Source organism: Phycodurus eques, chromosome 12, assembly GCF_024500275.1.
Source record: "Phycodurus eques isolate BA_2022a chromosome 12, UOR_Pequ_1.1, whole genome shotgun sequence".
NCBI classification, from domain to species: domain Eukaryota; kingdom Metazoa; phylum Chordata; class Actinopteri; order Syngnathiformes; family Syngnathidae; genus Phycodurus; species Phycodurus eques.
Genome location: NC_084536.1, coordinates 19,784,057 through 19,807,647, shown reverse-complemented (window position 1 = coordinate 19,807,647; position 23,591 = coordinate 19,784,057). Strand labels below are relative to the sequence as shown.

The following is a 23,591-nucleotide window of genomic DNA, read 5'->3' as shown; positions in this document are numbered from 1 at the left end:
TTTTTTTTTGACTCTGTGGGTAGTAAAGGGGCACTGTTTACACATGATTTCATACATGCTTGTGCTTGTTTTGTTTTTGTTTTTACACACACTGCTGCGTTCACTACATAATGCGTCTTTGTCCTTGTGTGTGTGCAGGTAAATGAAGCTGTGCCATGTCAAAGTGAATGCAGAAAATACAAGTGGAGGATTGAGCCTTGGTCCATTTGCACAATCAACACGGTGGGCGACTCGCCATCCTGTGGGGAGGGAGTCCAAAGCCGCAAGATCAGGTCAGCAAGCAAGGGAGCTTTGGCAGAGTTTTGGAATGACAACACTCACCAGGGGGGTGACATGGCTCGGGTCCTGGTACTCGCAATGCCAAGAGAGAACATTCAGACCAAACAGCTGCCTTCTAATGAGTGGTATTTAAAATAGGCACTCTGTGTATGTGTACAGCTTTTATGTATTGGACTAGCCACAATTAACAAGGCTAGATTCTCAACAAGGCCTATTAATTCTGATTCAAGATGGGGTAATCCAGTATATACCCTGCTTGATATTTTTGCAGCACAGTGCACTTGTGATTAGGCCTCACAGTTGAGATGTCCCTGGTTTGAATCTTATCTCAGGCCTTCCTGACACTCGGGAACTCCTGTTCAGAGTTTGTTGTACAAATTCATCACTAAACGAGCCAACTGAAACTCAGTGGCATTTGGAAAAACTACTGTATATTAAGTACAGGAAATCAGGATCAGAATTAACTTTATTGTCTCAGAGAGTAATTTGTCGATGTATTCCTGAAAGACCTAGTGAGTATTACCCTGGAGACTAGTTATACAGCTGCATCTCCTGCTCCACCAGGTGTGTGAAGAAAGGACCAAGTGGGGAGGTCAGCACTGTGGAGGACAGTCACTGTGATCAAGAGGAAATGCCACCCAGGGCCCAGGTCTGCTTTCTGGCCTGCCACAACAACTGTGTCATGTCATCCTGGGAACCTTGGAGCAACTGCCCAATGGTAAGAAACAAGATTCCTTTTTTTGTTTTTGTTTTTTTGTTTATTATTGGACAGACGACATGATCATTTGGATGGCATATTGTTATAACGAAAGACTTGCCAATAAACGGTTTATACTGTGTAGACCATGTTTGCTCACACAAAGTTGGACAAGTTGGCATTGCAAATGTGAATCAGTTCTCAATTGCCTCATATGGATATAAAGTTAGGTTTTAAAGGTAGCAAGAAATGTTTGAAATTTATATTAAGATATAAAATAAGACGAAAGCTTGAAATACCAGCATTTTTTAGATCCATTAGATGTCAGTAACGAGCAACATCACCCTTATTTGCTTAAGCTACTCTGAACTAATTAGTGCGATGGAAACACAAACCACATGGGCCACAGGAACCTTTTGCTACCAGGAACTCAAAGTTCCTGGGTTGGTTGGTGGAAAAGCCCCTAATGGAGGCATTAGGAGCATAAATTGCCTTTTGAAGGCCATGCCACAGAATTTTAATCGGATTCAAGTCCGGATGTTGACTAGGCCAGTCCAAAACCAATTTTTATAAGCCATTCAGAAGTTGGCTTGCTGGTGTGTTTTGATTTTTTGGCCTGCTGCAGAATCCAAGTGCACTTCAGCTTGCGGTCACGAACTGATGGCCAAACATTCTCCTTCAGGATTTTCTGGTAAGGAGCAGAATTCATGGTTCCATCAATGCAACCAGCATTGATGGAACAGCAGCAAGTCGCCCAGGTCCTGAAGGAGCAAAGCAGCCCCAGACCATCACACTACCACCATGTTTGACTGTTGGTATGATGTTTTTTTTCAAAAATTCTGTGTTACATTTACGCAAGATGGAATGAAACACACACGTTCCAAAAAGTTCAGTTTTCGTCTCCTCAGTCCATAGGCTATTCTGCCTAAAGTCATTAGTTTTTGTTTTTTTTAAAAAAGTAAAACAAACTTTCATGTTTCTTTTGGTCAGCAGTAGTTTTCGCCTTGGAAGTCTGCCAGGAATGTGATTTTTGCCTAGTCTCTTGCCTTCTTGTTGAATCATGAACACTGACATTAACTGAGGGAAGGGGGGCATGCAGTTCTTTAGATGTTGTCTTGGGTTCCTTTGTGACCTCCTGGGTGAGTTGTCACTGTGCTTCTTTAGTGGCTGGCCACTGCTGGGAAGGTTTACCACTGTTCCATGTTTTCTCCATTTGAGGATAATAGCACTCACTGTTGTTTGTTGGAATCCTAAAGCTTTAGAACTGACTGATAGATGTCAATTACTTTATTTCTTGTCTGTAATTGAATTTCTTTGGATCGTGGCATTTTGTTGCAGGTGTTTTAGGTCTTTCAGCCAATGTATTTTTTTCAAATAGGTTAGATTTAAGTCATTTATTGACTGAACACGTCTGGAGGTAATCAGGCTTGGGTGTGGTCGGTGAAAATGAATCAAAAAATGTGATTAGCCGCAGTTAATTCATGATTTCTTTTTAACAAGTGGGGTTGGGGGGGGGGGGCATTACTTTTTCCACACAGAGCCAGTACATACAGTATGCGTGTTTATTTTTTTCAGTCTCATCACACTTAATGATGCTGATTATGAAATAATAGAATTCTGCGACCGGTATGCTAATTGAATAAATCCATTTGTACGCTTTGAGCCATACTTCCTGATGCATGAATGTTGTGCATGTGCAGCAATGTGATAAGAACAGCATTACAATACAGTTTTGTGGCGCTGCAAGTGCACATAGACATGTTGCCTTGTATTATCGTGACTGGGGCTGGGGGAAAAAAAATCTAATAACTTGGCTAAGTCGACTTCAAAAACAGGTTGATGCAAATTTCTGCCCACCGGGACAAAAAAAGTTCCGTTCAGAAAATTTTTTACGCTGCCAGAACCAACGCTTCACACGGACATTTATTGTAGACGGATGCAGTGTTGGGCCACTGATAAACTTTGCCAAAAACGGCAGAGGAGAGTGTATAAGTGATTTTTAAGCTACTGTTAGATGTGTAATGTACATATAACATGATTTATGAGTGAGCTGAATGGAAGTCATCGCTAGAGCATTACTGCTAATTGTGATTGCTAACAGCTTAGTATTTAGCATTTTGCTGTCTCAAATTCCATACACCAAATTTATACCATACACTCAGTACCAACATATGCAGTTTAAGGATCGAAGTCTATCCCTCATAAATGACAATAAAATAGATGTTATATCTACAGAGATACAAAAATACATTAAGTATGAGTGTTGGTCGTAATTGGGTGGTTGGCTAATAGAATAGTAAATAAAAAAATATTTCCATACCGCACTTACACACACATATACACACAGCAGTATTTTTAATCTAATAATATTGCACAGTTCTGGAAATCATAGAACAGTGTCTTCATAACGTGGAGTTAATCTTAACTAACACGATTGTCAAAAACATCTGTATTTTGGACTCTTTCCTTCAGAATGGTGTCCATTTTTTTATTTTTTATTAGGGATTAAAGTTGCATTAGACACTATTAGACCCGCAGGCCAGGGGTGGGGGTGGGGGGGCGTGTCTTGCACAATACAGTGCTTGTGCACACACTTAGGTTTTTCTATAGCTTAACAAAAATATAAACACAACACTTTTGTTTTTGCACCTTTTTTTTTAATGAATTGAACTCAAAGATACAAGACTTTTTTTTATAAACACAAAAGGACCATCCATCCATCCATCTTCGCAGGCTGCTGGAGCCTATCCCAGCTATCTTCGGGCGGGAGGCGGGGTACACCCTGAACCAGTCGCCAGCCAATCGAAGGGCACATAGAAACAAACAACCATTCGCACTCACATTCACACCTACGGACAATTTAGAGTCTTCAATCAACCTACCACGCATGTTTTTGGGATGTGGGAGGAAACCGGAGTGCCTGGAGAAAACCCATGCAGGCACGGGGAGAACATGCAAACTCCACACAGGCGGGGCCGGGATTTGAACCCCGGTCCCCAGTACTGTGAGGCAGATGTGCTAACCAGTCGTCCACCGTGCCGGCTACAAAATTATCATTTCTGTCAAATATTGTTCTCAAATCCATACTTTGATGCTACATCTGTGGTATTGTACCGTGTGATAAAACTGTCCATTTTAGAGTGGCCTTTCATTGTGGGCAGGCTAAGGCACACCTGTGCAATAATCATGCTGTATAATCAGCATCTTGAGGTGGATGGATTATATCAGCAAAGGAGACGTGTTTACAAACACAGATTTAGACGGATTTGTGAAGAATACCCGAGAGAAATTGGCCTTTTGTGCACAAAAATCTTGGATGTTTTAGTTCATTTCAAGGAAATGGCAGCAAAAACAAGTGTTGCAGTTATATTTTTACTCAGTAAAACAGGGTTCAAAGGTTATCTCTGGTCCCATAGTTTTGGTTTAGTTTAGCTCACATAATATAATTAGAGAGAACACCTTTTTCTGTTATTCATTAAAATACCATTCATTTTTATTTGAATTCAGGCCATGAAATGAGCTAAATTTAGTTCACATGCAATAATAATGGTAATAAGAAGAGGAATGAGACTAAGCACCTTTCAGGGCATTACATGTAAAGAACACAAAGGTAAAGCAGCAAGCGAATGATGCAGCCATATGCTCTTTCTGAGTACGGTGCTACTTTAACAAGGTATTGTTTATGTATTGCGGCCTAATTGTGTGCTGCTTGACTTTAATCATTGCAGCGTATTCCAAAAATTGTGTGAGCATGCTTATTCATTGAAAGCACTTAATCTGTCAACAAAAAAAGGCAGATTGCAAGACGCGCTTGTTGTCATGTACAAATTGATTTGTGTGTTTCTGTGACAGTTGGTGTGAAAACTGCTGTTGACTAATGAGCCTCCCAGTGATGAGCCTCATTAGGAGATGACATTGATTGAAGTGCATGTTCTGATGAATCAGGACCACAGGGACGAATGAAGTTTGAAGCAGACACTTTCTTTTTCCTGCCACTCTCCCTCAAAGACTGTGCTCGCAGGTCTCCATACTCAGCATTTTATTTTGTCACTTCATTTGGTAGTGATGGAGTTGTTGTGCTGCCTTTAATTGTTTGATCATTGCTGTCTTCCTAGCAGTCTCTCCTGGTGGAAAAAAAAACAGTTCACAGATGAATAAAACAAAATTGTGTTTACTCAAATAAGAGCAACAGTTTTTATTTTTGTCCAGTCCTTGTAGTTCATCTAGCGTGTGAAAAAGGTAACCTACCCTATTATATTCAAAATTGAAGAACAAGCTGACTTAAAAAACTTTTAGAACACATAAAACAAGCGTTACATTTATTCAAACAACAATCTGCGGTGGTGTCCTAATCAAGCACTGGTTATGCTTGCAATGACAAATGTGTGTATTAACACAGCGAAATACATTATATTTACAGCAACCAAGCAACGACGCCGAACGTGACTGAAGTCGACTATTGTGAAAAAAATGTATAGTCAAAGACTGTCTTCTCTGCGGCATGCCAAGTAATTGAGCTCCTTACATCAACTGACACACTGCAACAGAAAAAAGGTGACCCTGTATGGGGTTTTGAGGTTCCATACAGTATAATGTACTGTATTATATTTTATTGAACCACAAAAACATGGCACTACTGTCAAGAAAGAAGTGTATTGCCATTGAAAGAGGACTTGGGTGATAAAGAGGGTTGTGGATATTTTTGAGAGGCTTTTGGCAATGATCGATTGCCCCATTCACTGCACCCGTGCATTTCGGCGACAGAGACTCCCCACGCTTTACTTTCTAGCCAAAGTTACATACTGTATAAAATTAATATTGTACCAAGGCAGTCGCCTACCGACTGGATCTCGCTTATGCTTGGAACCTCGAAACGTGTCAGTTTATCAGCTAGTTTAAATGTCTTGTGATTATTATTTTTTTTCTTTATCTTCATTTTGTTGGTTGACCCTATTTTTGGTGTAACTTTGAATATAACTCGTGTGACAATCTAATTTCCCCCACAGGGATGATTATTTTGGAAGACATCCAAAAATTGCAACATTTCCATCTGACATATTGTGTACTGCAAATATTGAGTAGCATAAGAAGTTTGTCTTAATGTCATACATTTGTATTTGTTTGCGCTCGCCGCACATCTAGCAGTGTGACCGAGGCTCAGAGAGAAATAGGAGCAGACATATCCTCCGCCTCCCTGCTGTGGGAAGCGCAGCCTGTTCAGAGCTGATGCAGTCCGAAAGTTGTACCCTCAACACCACCTGCTTCACTTACCATTATAAACTCTCAGGTAGGAGAATTTTCTTTGTACAACTGTACTTAGTGTACAGGACTTTTTTTTATGTATGCGTGTTGTTATGCAGTGTTTGTTGGGGCTGTAAAATCAACAAATACTGCACTCCCAGGGTTCTTCCACACTGAGCTCATCCACCTTGTGCACTGGGGCATAGTCATGCCAAATTGGGCCTTCCCCATACTGTTACCACAAAGTTGGAACTATATAATTGTCTAAAATGTCTAAGACTTGAGATTTAGAATCAATTTAGAGGTCTAGCCCAAACCCTGCTGGCTTAATTAGATAATTAAGAGTTGTGTCTCTTTTTTCCATTGAGTCTATCTCTACAATATTAGCGGTTTGCGGTATTGTACAAAAGTCTTTTTTTTTTTTTTTTTTTTTAATATAATTCCTGTTGACTTCAGTAATGATCCTGAAAACAGTGATTAGCAGGACAGATACATTTTGCATAAGTACACAATGAGACAAGAAATCTGTATACAGGTGCAGCTGCAGGATTTTATTTTATTTTTAACCAATTGACTCACAATGGCATCAATGGACCCAGAACCCCAAATCATAATGGAACCTCCTGTCTTTTCATATTCCTCCATAAACAAGGAAGTTCCCTGCTAACAAACAAACAGATAGAGTGAGAGAAACAAATACAATACTCTCGTATCTGGTTTCAATTTTCTTAACATTCGAAGGGATGCATTCATCCCTTCTAAAGAGATGTCAAAAATGTAGCATAACAAACCAGACACAGCCATTTTTGGCCATTGGTTGCCTCCATGACCATTTACAACTGAATGGAATATTAAAGAGGGTGAGTCCACCCAAACAGCTGTCGTTGCCAGGCAGAGTCCTCTCACCATTGAGTTTAACGACTGTTGCGTTGCATCCCAAAAGAGCGATACCATTCGTGGCTGTGGCATGCCTCTAACTTCGAGGATGAATACTGGGGTTTCCACACCAGCAGTCAGGGTAGAGCTGTCCTACCTAGCCTTGTGCATTAATTGATGAAGCTTGCTCAGATTAGAGACGAAACCTCTTCTTGTAATCTAGACATCCAGAACAGTCCAGTTGCGATCAATTCAATGGGCTAAGAAAACAATGACCTGGATGAATGAAAACATCCACAGGCATATTAAGTTACTTGCTGAAGGTCTACGCTGAGACATTGTAGACGTACAGGATTGCTAAAACAACAAAGCTAATAGTTGCTTTGGGCTTTTTTTCAGTACTTCACATGTGCATTCATGTACACGTTTATTGCAAGTGTGTATGTGTGTGTATATTGCAGAATGGAGTACATGTCGGCTGAGTGAAAATGCCATCTGCGGTCAAGGTGCCAGGAATCGACTTCTCGACTGCGTCCGCAGTGATGGAATGATTGTCGACTTGCAAAAGTGTGAGCAGGTAACCTCTAACATCTAGTTTTTACCGACAGCCAACTATTCAGTCCGATAGGAAAATTAGGGTCATTTTAACAATCATGCTGCTACTGTAATTGAGTGGTAGTTGTGTTGTGTATGTTGTATCATGCATTGTTGGTTTAGATATGTTTACCACATTTAACAAAGAGGTGATCCCAGAATGGGGCGGCACGGGGGTTCTCCAGTCTCCCTGCGCTTTTGTAGGTTGTCTTCAGGTACTCAGGCTTTCTGCCACATTCCAAAACCATGCATGTCACCTTAATTGAAGACTTTAAATTGTCCTAAGGTGTGAATGTGAGTGTGAATAGATGTTTGTCTATATTGTATGTGCTTTGTGATTAGCTAGCGTCCAATCCAGGGTGTACCCCGCCTCTTGCCCAAAGTCAGCCAGGATAGGATCAAGCTCATCCGCGACCCTAAGTGAGGATAAGCGCTATAGAAAATGGATGAACGGGATCCCGAAATGGATAAAACTGCCCACTGGGTACATTAGCTTTCGTTTCACGTGGAAATCAGTGTGAGCTACATTTGTGCCTCTGTCTCCTTTGTTTCAAACAAACAGGGCGTTTGGGCTTTCAATAATTTATATATATTGCATCTATTCATGTTTCATGAGGCAATTTGGTTTAAAGCTACATTATCTGCAGCAGCCTCTGCTTTTCTCAGTGGTCTGTTTAAAATAAATCGTAAAAGATTCTTGGTCCCAAATGCGCTGTTCATTTCTCATACATTCTGTAGCACCAAATAAATTAAATGATTAATGAGGCTCAATGGGAAGTTTGAAATATATATTTTACAAAAATGTTTAAATGTGTGGTTAAATGTTGAATTGGTGGCTCTTATTACGGCTGCTGTGCCCTTGTGTTGTACAGTCTGGGCTGGTCAAGGACTGGAGGCTGGTGGAGAACTGTGTGGTCGACTGTCCTGTTAGCTGTGTACTCTCTGATTGGTCTCCATGGGAACAATGCTCGCATACCGGTGGCAGCCAAGGTAAAACAAACAAACAAACAAATAAATAAATAAATAACTTCATGTGCCCCTGTGGGAATAGCCACATGATGGACAGACACTGCTGACCACATTTGCAGGGCTTCATCATCTGACTTACTCTGGTATTGTGCAGGATTCTTGCATGAATATATTTTAATGTAGTCAAATATAGAAAAATAATGGGATCGGTTCAATGCCTTCTGACCAGGCAGAGAGTGTGTTTTCGCAATCTAGCAAAATCTGTTTTTGCCATTTGTAATTGACATACAGATTTGGTTTCAGAGGTCGGAGTGGAGGAGCAGCAGGTTAATTTCATCTCAATTGTATATAGCTCACCTGATTCATAACAGGATAAGCGCGTTTAATAATTTAGTGTTACTAAATAAAAGATATATCCGAATCATGCTTTGAAAGAGATGTGCTATAAGCTCATGCATTATACAAAAGGTAATGATTTTAACCTGGATCCATGCATCGTTTGCCAGGACTTCCTAAAGCCGATCTGCAAGAGAGAAACCTTGTTATTCTTTTAATTGGAAAGGCTCACTGGCATCTTCCTAAGTTCATTAATTTGAACTTGACATTGGTTGCTCTCGCCTCTTTCCCCTCCACTCCAAGAAGTTCCCAGCCAAGCATGCTGCTACTGAGGATGTAAACTCAGTCTCGCTGCCAGCCAGTCTGTCAGCCTCGACGGGGGATTTGTGTCACGTGTTTCTGGGTGTGATGATTAGGGTGCCATAGGAGAATTTGTCTTTTTTTGTTTTTGAGAGCTTGTGGCATTAACAACCACTTTTTCTTTTTCTTTTTCCTGTTTTGACCGGACCACTGATGAAGGCCATACTCAGATACTGAACTAGCAAACCCTCTTGGGCCACTCCTTTCTTTTCAACCATTTCCCACACTTTTACACTCACAAATTATTAATGAGTCCCTTGCACAAAGCACTTGTTTTAGGAGACTGCTAGACATGAGCATTAATGATGAAACAGATGAAGAGTGCTGTTGAACTAATTCCTCTTTGTCTCTGGCAAAATGTGTCGTGAGGGGAAAAGCGTAGGCGCAGCTGTGTTCTTTTTCCTGAATATGCATTATATCAATTTTAGGCACTGATTTCACGGTGCTCAGTGTGTCAGCTATTTTAATGTATAAACCCAACTTTTTAATTGTTTATCAGTTTCTCATGTTAACAGAGGCAGAATAAAGGAATTATTCTACTGTAGATTGAAGCTAACAAATGTGTGCATGTGTTCTGCAGGACAGTCCGTGCGTACTCGGAGAATCTTGCAGGAGGCTCATGAGGAAGGTCGGCCTTGTCCCAACCAGCTCGTCCAGACAAAGCCATGTCCCATAAGTCCTTGCTACATGTGGCTGCTCAGCGACTGGTCCCCCTGCACCATAGAGGTATGACCATCTCGACTGGAACAGCATAGTGAATGAAGAAGTTCACAACAGAGATTGACAAATGCATGACTCCTGTGAGCCGTTTTCAGTTCTTCTTCTTTATTATTGTCAACTAATTGTCACTTTTGCCGTATTGTATGGACCAGCCTGGACAGAGATTTGTCTGTGTCTTTCTGACATAATCCTCCTATAACATATAATCCTCCTTATATGTTACCGTATAACATTTAGGACGTTCGACTACCGTTCCGTTATACACAGTGGCAGTCCTAGCTTGAAAGCACCCTGTGCATGACCCCCACCCGCCGCCCCGCCCACACACACACACACACACACACGCATTGAATTGTATCATATAAGAATACAGCAACAGCTAAGTATAATTACAATTAAGGAATCAAATATCGTGGTGCCTTGAGATACGAGTTTTATTCATTCCTGGACCACACTCGTAACTCAAAACTCATGTATGTCAAATCGTCTTGCTCCATTGGAAAGAATGGAAATAACATATTTTCGTTCCAGCCTCCCTAAAAATCAACAGAAAATGTTGCAATGTGTTTTCAATGAGAAAAATAGCACTCTACAATACTATGTTATAAAATCCCCTTTTCCCCTAGCATTTTTTTTTTTGGGGGGGGGATGTAACCCTGTGCAGCCGTACATACTGTATTGTACATAGCAACAAAAAAAAAGACCGATTACACTTGTATATACTGTGTATGTACATGTTCGTGTGACTCTGCAGGGTGCAGAGTGTGGCGAGGGGGTTCGAAGAAGAAACCTATCGTGTATCATTCACAAGGGTGACTGGACCGAGTCTCCTCCTGCTCCAGTGGCAGAGAGATTTTGTGGAGACAAAATAAGGAAGGAAATCCAAAAGGATGTGGAGCAGCCGTGCTTTGTTCCCTGTCAAGGTAAAGATCCCCTTATTTAAAATACACGTTCCCTATTCAAATGAATCAACATAATTCACAAGCAATGAAGAGCTCTCCAGCAACACACTCATTTTATAGTAATTATTTTTTTTGCCAGTATGAATTATGTATTATGCATTCATTTTGCACTCATAACACCAATAATTATTTACCTGCTTTACATGCCACATCGTCAATAATGGTGCAGTCATGTGCTGCAATCCATCAACTCTCCTGAGTCATTGACATTTCAGCTGCTGCTGAAAACAGCTGCTATTGCCAAGTCAATAAACTACAATACAATAACTAATTACCCATTTAGCTATAACTGGCCATGTCCAAAAGTATCCCCCAACCTCCACATGCTTCCACTTGCTCAACTAATCACATTATTTACAGATGCAGTTATCATACGATACCACACTTAAATTGTAACAGCTTACCGATTTGTTGAATGACTCTGCATGCCATTGTTGACTCCTGTATTCATATGATGCTCCACACCAAGTACTAAGCTTGTAGTTTTGCTATCATCAACAGGGGGGGCTTTATACTGGGTATCATTGCTCAACTAAAGGGTGCTGTTTTTTCTTTCTAATATGTACGTAATATTTTTACAGAGCTTGAATCCAATTCCAAAATGAATGTGTTTGAATATCTTCCAATCCTTATAGTGTTTTTTTAGTCCAGTGGTGCCTTGAGATTCGAGTGACTCAGAGTTTTTCGTATTTACGACCCGTTGTGCGGCCAATTTTTTTTTTGCTTTGACCTGAAAGTGCAGACTTGAGATACGAGCGCTGTATGGTGGCAGTGAACTCCACTCAACTCACTTCACAATAAGCAGCACTTTGGCAAATAGTGAACAATTCTACAAAAGGCCTCAAGTTGTTTTATGCCACTCCCAGTTGAAGTTTACTGTCAAACTAAACATGAAACAGAGAATTACACCTTGCATATTTAAGACAACCACATTCTTAGCCTTTCAGTTTGTTAGCTTAATGCTAATGCTAAATAGATATATGTTGCTGTGCGATAACCTTAAGCAACTGATTTAAGACAAATGGTGGAACAACACATTTAGACAGACAATATAACAGTACTTAGTCATATATTATTTATCCTCTGTGAAGAACAACTCATATTAGTGCCATACTAATGAGCTGAAGGAGTTAAGATGTCAAACTGAACAGTATATCCGTCTGTCTATCTTATACTGCCCCTGGGTGCCAAGGCAGGCACACCAACACAATTGAACACTTTTCCTTTATTTCATCTCTCACCTGCCTCTGTAAATGACTCGTATTTTCCATTGGCTACTTTAATCCTTGGTGGGCTGGCGCGGGCACGACGGATACCGTCCGGTTCGCCGCTGCCTTGGGGGCAGAGGGCAGAGACACTTGCCCAAATAACACAAAAGACACTACACTTAGGAGAAGATGTAATTTGTTTGGAGTTGTAGGTATTTGCTATGAAGATGAATCATCTTGCCATGCACCTCTGATGTTTCCCTTAATTCCTCACTCAACACACTGGTGCCGCAAGCTTCGGCTCAAGATCAGAGGATTTTGATGTGATTGTGTGTCATTTGGTGAGAATTGCTCCAATCAGGGTAAAGGGTGTTCAAATGTATGCAATGTGCAGTAAGTGTGTCACTGCAGTACACGATGGCTTCTCCCACGGCATGTTTCTACAACCAAATCAGTATAAGGAAACTCCTCATACAGTGAATATGTATACTAGAAATAAGATGAAAGCTGCCGCTGTTTATTCAGTCTCTTCACTCATATGCCTAAGCTTGCCATGGGAATGGAACCTGAGGCTCACTTGCTAAATAAAACAGTTCAGTGTTTTCTTGATGTACTTTGCCATGGCCTACTCCAGAGGATGTCTTTTTGACAAACAGCATACATTTTTTTCAATACCGTGCTTGACCTTATTAAGCATGTGTTAAAGATTGACAGACGCACACAGTGAGTGGTGCTGCGCATAAAGATTGATGTGATGTTGACTGCCTTATGACTACATGACTGAAAAGTACAATAGCAGTACAGTCAGACTGAGCAGGAAGGTGGGAATTAAAGTGAAGTAAAATTCTGGATTATTTTAAAATACTTGCAGAACATTTTAGGTTTTACGTACCAATTTTTAACATGCGAATGATATGAGAGGCCCTGCACATGAGGAAAACATTGACGTGTGTACTTACTGCTCTTAGTGTACACCACATGACCACAACAGCACACCCTACGCATTACGATATTTTCACAAACCAATCGCGTCTACTCCCCCGAACCGAATGTCTGTTGTACTACCAAGACTAACGTGTGAGAGTCAGCATAGCATCTAAACTACCAGAAAATACAAAGAAGAAAAAGTAGTAGAAGAGGAAATTGAGGAAGCTTCTCTCGTCAATTACGAGGGACAGAAGTGGGAGCGCGTAGGAAATCGGACAATTTTCGGCACCTCAGACTGACTGAGGACTGATTGCTCAGACTGAGGAATGCCATGTAAAAAAAGCCATGACGTTCAACTCAAGCCATGCAATGAGTCAGCATCACTCATGGCGTGTTTCATAGTTTTACATCTGTGAATGAATTCTTATTTTGCCAACAGCAGCCCTTTTCAGTCTTGCTTTTGTTGTTTTATAATTTTGGGTGAAACCAACCTATGTTCTACTGGTGATTACTAAAGAATTAAAAAGGCTCGAAACAAACTTTTTTTCTGGTGAAAGAAAAAGGTCTACTTTTTCTTCTTGGTAGTTTTGGTGCTTACAAAGTCACATTAGTCTTGAAAAATTATTCAAAATGGTCTAAACTGACGAGCAATACGGAGATCTTTGCGCTGAAAACGGCTGGCAGAGAATTAATAAGTATGGTTCGGAAAATATGAAAGGTGATATTGGAAGATATACCATTGACACAGTTTGACATCTTAGTATGATTGAGTATCATTTAAACACTTACACTCCAGCCAGTTCCATCACTTTGTGTCTACAGTATACCTACCCTCTTCTAATAGCTACTTTCAGCAGCATAACGCTCCATGTCACAAGGGTCAAATAAGCTTGAATCCGCGTTTACTCTTCACCACACCATCAGCAGCCCTCTGTAACGCCCCTTCTCTCATGAGGAAGCTCTGAAACTGAGCTACATGCTGACATTAGCCATAAAATAAGTAACTCGACCAGTTTTTAATCCTCTCTCTGTGATTGCTCCATCCAAAATGTGTCATTTTTGTCGTAGCCTTGTAGGTATTTCCCCCAGTGAAATTGGGTCAAAAAGTGATTTCAGTTTTTTTCGCTGTTACTTTTACTTTCAAGATTGAAACTGTTCATACTGTACAAACGTGAACCAACTTTTTTTGCTGTAGCAACAAATGAGGCATTTTTTTAAATGCAAATCACCATGCATTACATACATTTACTATGAATATTACTATATTCATATTTACCTGTACTGTTCTGTGTAAGCAGGGCTGTTGCAAACTTACCAAGGTACCAGTAACTGTACTGTACTTTTTAAGCTGCTACGTAAATTCCACTAATGGCTTTTTGTGTCGTTGTGGTCATACCTCAGTTGACCATAAATTTAAACTATAAAATCCATCAATGTTTTTACTGCAGAATGACCCCGTTAAAGATGACAAGGCTTTTTCTTGTTTGAAAATCAGCAAAGTGCTCATGTGCTATTTGTAGCGTGACAAAAAATATCAACCAGTTTTCTCTGCTAAAAATGTCGCCCCAAATCAAATTAATTTGGCGCTTCCTCACGAGACACATTTTACTACTGGCTATCGAGTTATAGGTTAATGTAATATATGACGGCGGTTGGTCTATTATCTCTGAATACCCACTGGGCTGTGTGTAATTTGTTTGTGCTTTTGGTATCAGCCACAGATGTGTCAAAGTAGTTTTCTCGAGTAAATGTACCAGACACTGTCAGGGGAACGCCAATAAAATAATCCCTGAAATCTTGCTTGCCATCCACTGTGTAGTGTGTGTGTTGGAAAATAATCTGATAGTCTTATTTATTAAGGTGTGCTTGCCTGTTATGTATCCTTATTTAGTTTCTGGGGTTGTTTTTGTGCCTTCAGGAGACTGCCATTTGGCTGAGTGGTCATCTTGGAGTTCTTGCCAACTGACTTGTGTGGAGGGGCGGAGCTTTGAAAGCACAGGACGTCAATCCCGCTCCAGAGCGGTGATCATTCAAGTTAGTGAGAACCAGGACACCTGCCCACAGCAAGTATTTGAGACGCAGCCATGTAAAGGTACTGAGCAAACCTCTTATCGTCTAGTTTTTCTTGAAAAATGCTGTTTTCGAATTGTTACGCCTATGGAAGAAATTGAGATTTATCCAATATTTGGGATTACAGTATGTGCAGCATGGTGTTCTAGTGGTTATTACGTCTACCTCGCAGTTGTGACGTTCTGGTTTCGAATCTCTACTCCGGATTTGTGGATTTGGCATGTTCTTCCCGTGTTTGTGGGTTTTCTTCGGGTACTCAGGCTTCCTCGTACACTCCAAAAACATGCATGTTATTGTAACTGAAAACTAAATCATGGGTGTCAAACCTATTTTTGTTGTGGGCGTAGTTATGGTTTCCAACAGAGGGCCGTGACTGCGAATCCATATAAATGTATGCTCGCCTCATATTAATACATAAACACCCCCCAAAAAATTGATGGATAACTAATTTATATATACAGTATGTTATCATTTTCCACACACCAAATCCAGGGCAAGCACCACGATCCACACAACACCAACAGCTAGCTCACGAGTTCTGTGGTCTGTTATACATCTGCCAATGAATGAATGAATAAATAAATATGTACTGCAATTGGCCATGACATTGTAGAGAGTGTCTTGTCATACCGCAGTTAAACTGCTTCATGTAATTATTGCTTGTTGGTTTCACTAAACTATGGCTAAAAGGTTAAACATAGCATATCTACAGTACTGTAGAAATGCAGTCATGGTGTTAATGATGGTTTTTCTATATTAATGTCAAATTGAAACAGTGTCACAGGCCATTATTAAAAGGTCAGTAGTCGAAGCATCGTAAGGTCAAAACTGTTCCACCACGTTTCCAATTTGCATGAAATATCGGGGTTATTGCCTAGTCCAGTGGACTTTATAGATAATATACTGTATGTACATGTATTTTCTGTGAGTTTGTTTGGGTGGGCTCTTTTAATCACACATCTCTAAGTGTTGTTTTTTTGTGATTCATCAAATAAGGTTGCCCTTTCCCCCCATTCATACCTTGTTATTCTGAATAAACCACAGGGTTTTTATTCCCTCATTAATTAGCCACTTTTATAAACATTTTATCAAAGTAGTTGACATTTAATTTAATGCAACATTCTTGTCTTACTAAATTTGTCTTGTTAGCTAAATAGTCTGATCTTTAATCCTGGTTTTTTTTTTTTTTTTTTTTATTGATGAATGGAATGTGACTTGAATGTTTCCAAGTTGTGTTCAACAGACTTTCCCTCCAGCAAAAATGTACTTAGAAAAAAAGCGGCCTCTAATTCAGTTCCAGCCAATTCCAGCCATCCCATTTCCTGTAATCCCCACAGAGTGGTAAATGGTACCCCTTTTTCCTCCAACCGCATTATGTCTTACCCTGTCATGTAGTACATCTTTGGTAAATGTCCATCGGAGCTTAACAACCACGCTGGATGGTCGATACGAGCTGCTAATGAGCATCATCTGCCTCTCTGCTTCTGCTGCAGGAGGCCAATGCTACAGTTACCAGTGGAGGACAGGAAGATGGAGCAATAATGAGAGAGCAGTGTGGTGTCAGCGCTCGGATGGCGTCATTGTCACAGGTGAACATCTGCACTCTCAGCTTACCACCCCAGATGAGGGGAGGTAAGCTGACCAGGCTTGTCATAGAAATATGCAGAGCTGTACATAAATGTGAATATCTTTATACTGTATGTCTGGGTTGATGCAGTAGACACTTAAGTGTCCTCGTTCTGTTTTTATGCTCCTCACGCGGGTGTGAACCAGTGTTAGCTGCAAGTGCATCAATATGCATGATCAAGGTTTTATGGTACTATGTTTTCTAGGGGACAATTGGAAAAGAACAGTGTAGCATCTCCCCAAAGTGAGTATACTGCTCAAATTTCTGAAAATAATTTATGATATATTTTCATGGAAAAACAGTAAACAAAATGACACTTGACAATGTTTAGTCATTAGTGTACAGCTTATACCTGTATAAGAGTGTAAATGTACTGTCCCCTTAAAATAACTTTGTCATTTTTGTTGCCATTAATGTCGAAACCGATGGCAACAAAAGTGTCTACACCTCTAAGTGAAAATGTACAAATCCCTTTTGTCATGTGAAGGTGTGAATGGGGAACGAATGTGTTAAACTTGGTGTTATAACTCTCACACTATCTCATCATACCGGTCAATGGAGGTTCAATATGGCACCTCATAGAAAAGAACTCTGAGGATCTGAAAAGAAAAGAAAAAAAAGATTTTAGAGATGGCAAAGGCCAGTGGTTCTTAAACTTTCTACACAAAGTACTACATAAAAAAAATACAGTGCAGTGAAAATATCAAAAAATATCAGACAAATATAACCTCCAGACCTGTTCAATAAAGAAATCACTTAAACAGAACCTGTCTGACAAAATTAAGTCGGACGGAAAAAAAAAATCAACAAAATGACACGATACAAACAAATTCAACAATAGGTAAGAAATAAAGTATTGGATATCTATTGGGCTGGAAAGGGTTACAAAGCCATTCCTAAAGCTTTAGTGTTCCAGCAAACCATAGGGAGAGCCATTAACCTCAAATGGAGAAAGTATGGAACAGTGGTGAACCTTCCCAGGAGTGGCTGGCCAACAATGAGTACTGTATTTTCACGACCATAAGGCGCACTTAAAAGTCTTAGATTTTCTCCAAAATGGACGGAGCGCCTTATAACGCAGTGCGTCTTATGTGTGCACCGAGTTGCAACATCTATAGATGTTGTGTGATGAGCGCTCCACTTGACTTTTTTTTTTTGTTTTTTTTTGACCGCTTGACTGACTGGGAACATTTCCTTCCGACACGCTGCTTATACAGAGGAAAAGCGGACGTGGCTGAGGACAGCATGCGCACGTAAAGGGGGAAGGGTGCGTGAAGGCGGACGTTAAAGCCACGGGGTCTATTTCGGTATTTAACACATACATAAGGCGCACCGTATTATTGGGCGCAGGCATGGTAAAACATACGCTAGCTTAAAACATACGGTAGCATGCATGCACGCTAAAACAATGTTTTTAAAAAGTTGTAACTCAACAAATGTTTAAAAACTAACTTCTTCACGACTAAATGATGAATTAATTGAATTTAAAAGTTAAATACAACTGCACTGTACTTAGGCAGGGATTTTTTTGTGTGTCCCACTAGATGGAGCCTGCATACCTCCTTAAAATTGAGACTCACGAGCCTAATCTAGGAAAAATATTGCTCACACTCTGAAACTGAGCTGCAGCGCAGTGGCCACAAAGTACCATCCCATGAAAAGATTTTGTTTTTTCATTACAAAAATGTGAGGGGTGTACTCAGGTTTGTGATTTTCTGTATGTGGGGTTTTCCTCACAACGCATTATTTAATCCTCCCCAGCAGAATCCAACACCTTAATTTCCAAATACAAGCTAATAGCAGCAAACGACGGCCCGTGGTGCCAACACATCACAAATGAAAAGATGAATTTTAGTATAGTGCTCGAGTTGAATTTACCACCTTATCTGACGTGCCTATTCTCAGTGCAGCCTTCATTGATTTCTCTTCTCACTCTTAGCATAAGTAATCAATAAGCCAGAGGCTGAGCTAGGAGACTTTCAATCCATATAAATATAATCATGCATTTGTATGTGTGGGAAGAAAAGAAGGCGTAGTGAAATGGAACAAAGGTAGCAGTGCTGTGGGAATGGAGGCTTAGGGCGAGTTCTGTGTGCTGTAAATAGAAGCTGAATGTGATCTTATCGCTTTAAAGGAAGTGTTTCAGGCAAATATGAGCCCAGGCGGAATAACCTCCCTCTGGAGAGGCAGCCCAACACTCTTTGATATTTTGACATGTAATTTTCCATGTTGGAATTAAAATGTTCACAGATTGATCATGGACCCCGATAGGCAACTAAGCCCATTAATCAGTGGTGACACTCCATTAATTTAGTGATCGATGAGTCCAGGCACGAAAGGGAAACACCTTTTTTCTTTTCCTCGTTCAGGGGGATGTTTCCCGCAGAAAAGGCCGAGCATGATCCGCCACTGCCATCCACCGTGCACCAAGCCCTTCTCACACTGCACCTCGGTAAGCTCGCTCACACGATACTTCATCACACAACTGTCATCAATTCTTGGGTAGTCTTGCCACTTTCTTCCCATTGTGGTCGTTTCAAATGGACTTTGAATGATGACATCTTGAATTTTGAAGAAGGGGCCATAAAGTATAATCATATTAATGCCAATAAATGCAGGCTGGATGCCAGGATGTGACTACAGCTAGAGAAGGTGGGGAACTGCATACAAATCAAAAATCAATCAAGGAGACGTGACTAAAATTTGAAGTTTTACTGCCCCTCGCAGTTGCCTTCATGCAACTACAAGATACCGTCAAACTGAAAAGAAGCGATGCACATCCCTCCTTTATTAAAAGACCTTAAAATAGATGTGCTTTCATCCATTTTCTATCGTGCTCATCCTCAATAGGGTCGCAGGGGAGGTGCAACCGAGCTCAGTTGACTCTGGGTGAGAGGCGGGGTACACCATAGACTAGTTGCCAGCCAATCACTTGCCATGTGTAACAACCAATTACACTCACATTTTAGAAGCTTCAATTATTTGAAGAAAATTTGATGTAATGTAGTGTATTGAATTTGGCCTTAATGTTCGTGGTTCTACGCTATTAATTGCACAAAGTCCATATATGAACCTCCAAAATCTGAGATTTTCCATTGAACTTCATATTCATTGTATTAGGTAGATGTTATGGTGTTCAAATGTATGTTGGTCAAGCTTGCACACTTTTTAAAAAATAGACTGTAGAAAATTAACTGCAATCAGCAGTGTACATGCAAACAGCAAACTATGTGAGCTTTCTGACAAAGTGGATAATGACAGGGTGGACATTTTTGGCAAATGTTCATGTTTTATAAGCAGATGGTGGACCTTCACGTAGCAACTTGATTCAGTTGGAAAACCGAGTGTTTACTGTTTTAACAGATACATTTAAATTTTCTGAAAAGTTTTAATATTTATTTCATTATGACAGAGTGGACATGGTTAAGTTTGGCAACATCCAACCACACACATGAAGAAAATTACAAAACATAAATGTAACCATGGTGGCACGGTGAGCGTCTGGTTAGAGCGTCTGCTTCACAGTTCTGAGGGCCGGGGTTCAAGCCCCGGCACCGCCTGTGTGGAGTTTGCATGTTCTCCCCGTGCCTGCGTGGGTTTTCTCCGGGCACTCCGGTTTCCTCCCACATCCCAAAAACATGCATGGTAGGTTAATTGAACACTCTCAATTGCCCGTAGGTGTGAATGTGAGTACGAATGGTTGTTTATATGTGCCCTGCGATTGGCACAAAAACAAACTTCGGTAACGGTACTTTTACTCCGTTATAATTATCTAAATGTCTCTCGCTACTTTGATGTATCAATTATTGCTTGTTTATCAACTACTTCGTGCGCGAGAGTACTATATATATATACATATATATATATATATATATATGTATATATATGTATGTTCATTCTGCGGTTTAAAAAAATCTGAAGTTACTTACTATTCACTCAGTATTTGAGTAATTCATTCACTGTGTACTTTTTACACTTAAGTAATTTTTTGGAGGACTACTTTTTACTTTTACGTGAGTCACATTATTATCACGTAACACTACTCTTACTTGAGGACAATGTTTGGCTACTCTACCCACCTCTGAAGCGGACATCTTATTTTGCTACTTTTAAGCAAAATTTTGGCTCATCAGATCAGCCGGTGTCGTATTTGTTGCACCGGTCTTTTGTATTTTCACGTTGAGGTGCTGCGGGTCGTGGCCCTGGTTGTGGTCTCAGCGGAACCGCGAAGCACACGTAACATCGGTGACAAGAGTTGATTCGCTAGTACATCTTGTATTAATTAGGAAACGCGCCTAAAATTATCTAATTAGTTTACGGATGTTAATGTTAAATGTATTAAGCGACGGAGCGATGTTAGGGATTATGTCACAACACAAGAATTAACTAACTTGAAATTCAGAAATGGCCAATAAAACCATAAAAATATTGTACTTAATATTTTCCTGGAGGATGCATTTGGGATTAGCCTTGGAAGTTGGTAATAGTGAAAAATGAAGTGAAACAGACAATGATTTTATTCAATTCTTTTCCAGAATGAGAGTGCTTAAAGAGGAGGGTGCTATTCATGTGGCACAGGTTGAAGCAGGCATCAGGTGCAGGTGGAGATGGGCCTGGCTCAAGTTTAAGGCCAAAACAAAAAAAGCAAAGAAATGAGGCAAATGTAATTTTAAACCTTAATTTGTACATCAACATGTACTTGAGCAGTGTAAATAAATGTTTTTCTGTGTGAAGAAAATGTGTTTATGTTGCCTTATTGTACTATTCAGAGTCTTCCAGATTGCTTAATTGATGTTAAAATAAAATATAAAATTATCTGCGGGGGCCCGGGGGATCCCCCCAACCCTGTACAATGCAAATGTGTTTGCATGTGTGTGTCAGGCAGTAATTCTCATCCATTGTACCGTGGCCGTACGAATTTTCTCATGTTGAATATGTGCCTTGTCTTAATAAAGGTTGGGAAGCACGTGTAGGGAATAAGAAACTAGCGATATATGTTGTCTTGTGCTAGCTAAATAGTATCTCCCCTTTCCATGCAGAGCGGTGTGTGTGGGTGTGAAAAGGGTTACACCGAAGTGATGACAACACACGGCTTCTTGGACTACTGCACTCGAACCCCTGGCGTGGACGCCAATAAGAAAGCTGATGTAAAAACCAACTCCGGAAGATTAAAACCATCGCAGGCCCGAGACTGGCCCACAGAGTGGACCTTACGACCTGTTGGCTCAGGTACTGAAATGGAAATGATCTGTACTGCTTTGAACCTTGCGCCTGAGATCGTTACTTTTGACGACTGGCTTTATAGAGCTTGAAACGCTAAGCCGGGGGTGGAATTTTTTCTAGTCCAATGTTTCCACTGGGCTCATCATTTTGTGCTGTAAAAATGGCTGAAGCATTAGATTGCGGAAGGATGTGTTAATGGAGGCTTTATTCTAAATTATGAGAATAATGCTGAAATGTTTTCTCATAAAGCATGACTATAGATGTATCTAAAAGTTGACTTTCATTGGACAGATGGAAGAGTAAAGCTGTGGGTTTACGCCGTGACTGCCGTCGGATTCATCTTAATACTCTTCATTATTGCATTCTCATTCCTGGTCTGGTATGTACCATATTACTTGCTCAAGAGATTCTTCACGATGCACAATTTCTTCACAAAACCTCTAGCTGCGTGTGGGAGCCTTATATACACACACACACACCATAGACGCAAACACACACAAAGTACTGAGAAGCCAAGAAGATTCCCAACCGTCTGTTCTCCGTGCTGTCAAGGATGACTTATACACCGCACAACATTTCACCACTAGGGTGTTGCTGCTATCACATAATGGAACTCTCCGTAAAGGTTGTTATCACATCAGGCTGCCTTGTGGCAACAAATCAGACCCACTGTCAGCTTGTCTTGTTTATTTATAATTCTTTTTTTTTTTTTCAGCAAACCTGCCAAAGCCACAAAGACGTCTCCTCCGTCACAGAAACCTTTGACGCTGGCCTACGATGGTGACATAGACATGTAACCACGTTGGTATTCTTCATAATGATGCAATCTTCTGCCTCTCGGCCTGACTGTCAACGTATTCAGACGCCACAGGTGGTATGAATGAACGGACCAAGGTACTCTTCGAGAGTGGGGCACAAACAGTATTTGCTGTTGAATGACACACTTTCAGATGCTAAATTGCTCCTCGAAAGAAGAGCCCAAGACGCCAAACCGTTTTTTTTTTATTTTTAATCTGTTTGCAATATGGAGGCCACGTTGCAGCCTGGCTTGCAAACGTGAAATCATCAGAACTGCCAAAAGGTGAAGCTTTTTTAAATTATTATTATTATTATTGTGTGTGTGTGTGTACAAAATCAGAAGGACCAAATGGAGCTGCAGTTGTCCCTTGAGGGGCATGTCCGCCATTCACGACATACAGAGGCTGAACATGGAACACTTTTCTCATTCTCGTTGGGTATTTGTAAAGGAAATGTCACAACTTTTTTGTGTAAACAGCCTTTTTTTCGGAGAATAAACAAACAAAAATGCTTTATGCACTACATTAGTGCTGATTCACTATTCCTTTTCCTTTGAAATGACTTTTATAGTGTTTGAAATGTTTATGCAAGTCGTTGCTGTTGGATTGTACTTTGTTGACGATGCCATATGTTGTGTAGTCGTGGAAACCAAATGCAGGCTTGCCTTGAGTTTAACAACATGATGCAGTCGTTTCTCCGCCCCA

General features: G+C 40.4%; 1 protein-coding gene across 5 annotated transcripts in view; it reads left to right on the top strand.

Moving 5' to 3' along the window:
- Positions 1-23,384, top strand: part of thsd7ba (thrombospondin, type I, domain containing 7Ba) — a 140,907-nt gene extending 117,523 nt beyond the window's left edge. For 4 of the 5 annotated variants that reach the window (XM_061692618.1, XM_061692619.1, XM_061692616.1 and 1 more), the window contains 13 exons: positions 139-272; positions 844-997; positions 6,119-6,263; positions 7,555-7,670; positions 8,560-8,677; positions 9,933-10,078; positions 10,827-10,995; positions 15,088-15,261; positions 16,733-16,828; positions 19,236-19,318; positions 21,906-22,095; positions 22,381-22,468; positions 22,805-23,384. In XM_061692618.1, coding sequence (XP_061548602.1) covers positions 139-272; positions 844-997; positions 6,119-6,263; positions 7,555-7,670; positions 8,560-8,677; positions 9,933-10,078; positions 10,827-10,995; positions 15,088-15,261; positions 16,733-16,828; positions 19,236-19,318; positions 21,906-22,095; positions 22,381-22,468; positions 22,805-22,886 — 1,695 coding nt within the window. In that variant the 3' untranslated portion in view covers positions 22,887-23,384. The remainder of the gene's footprint in view (positions 1-138; positions 273-843; positions 998-6,118; positions 6,264-7,554; positions 7,671-8,559; positions 8,678-9,932; positions 10,079-10,826; positions 10,996-15,087; positions 15,262-16,732; positions 16,829-19,235; positions 19,319-21,905; positions 22,096-22,380; positions 22,469-22,804) is intronic. The other variant, XM_061692620.1, reaches the window with a different exon arrangement.
- The last annotated feature ends 207 nt before the right edge of the window (positions 23,385-23,591 follow it).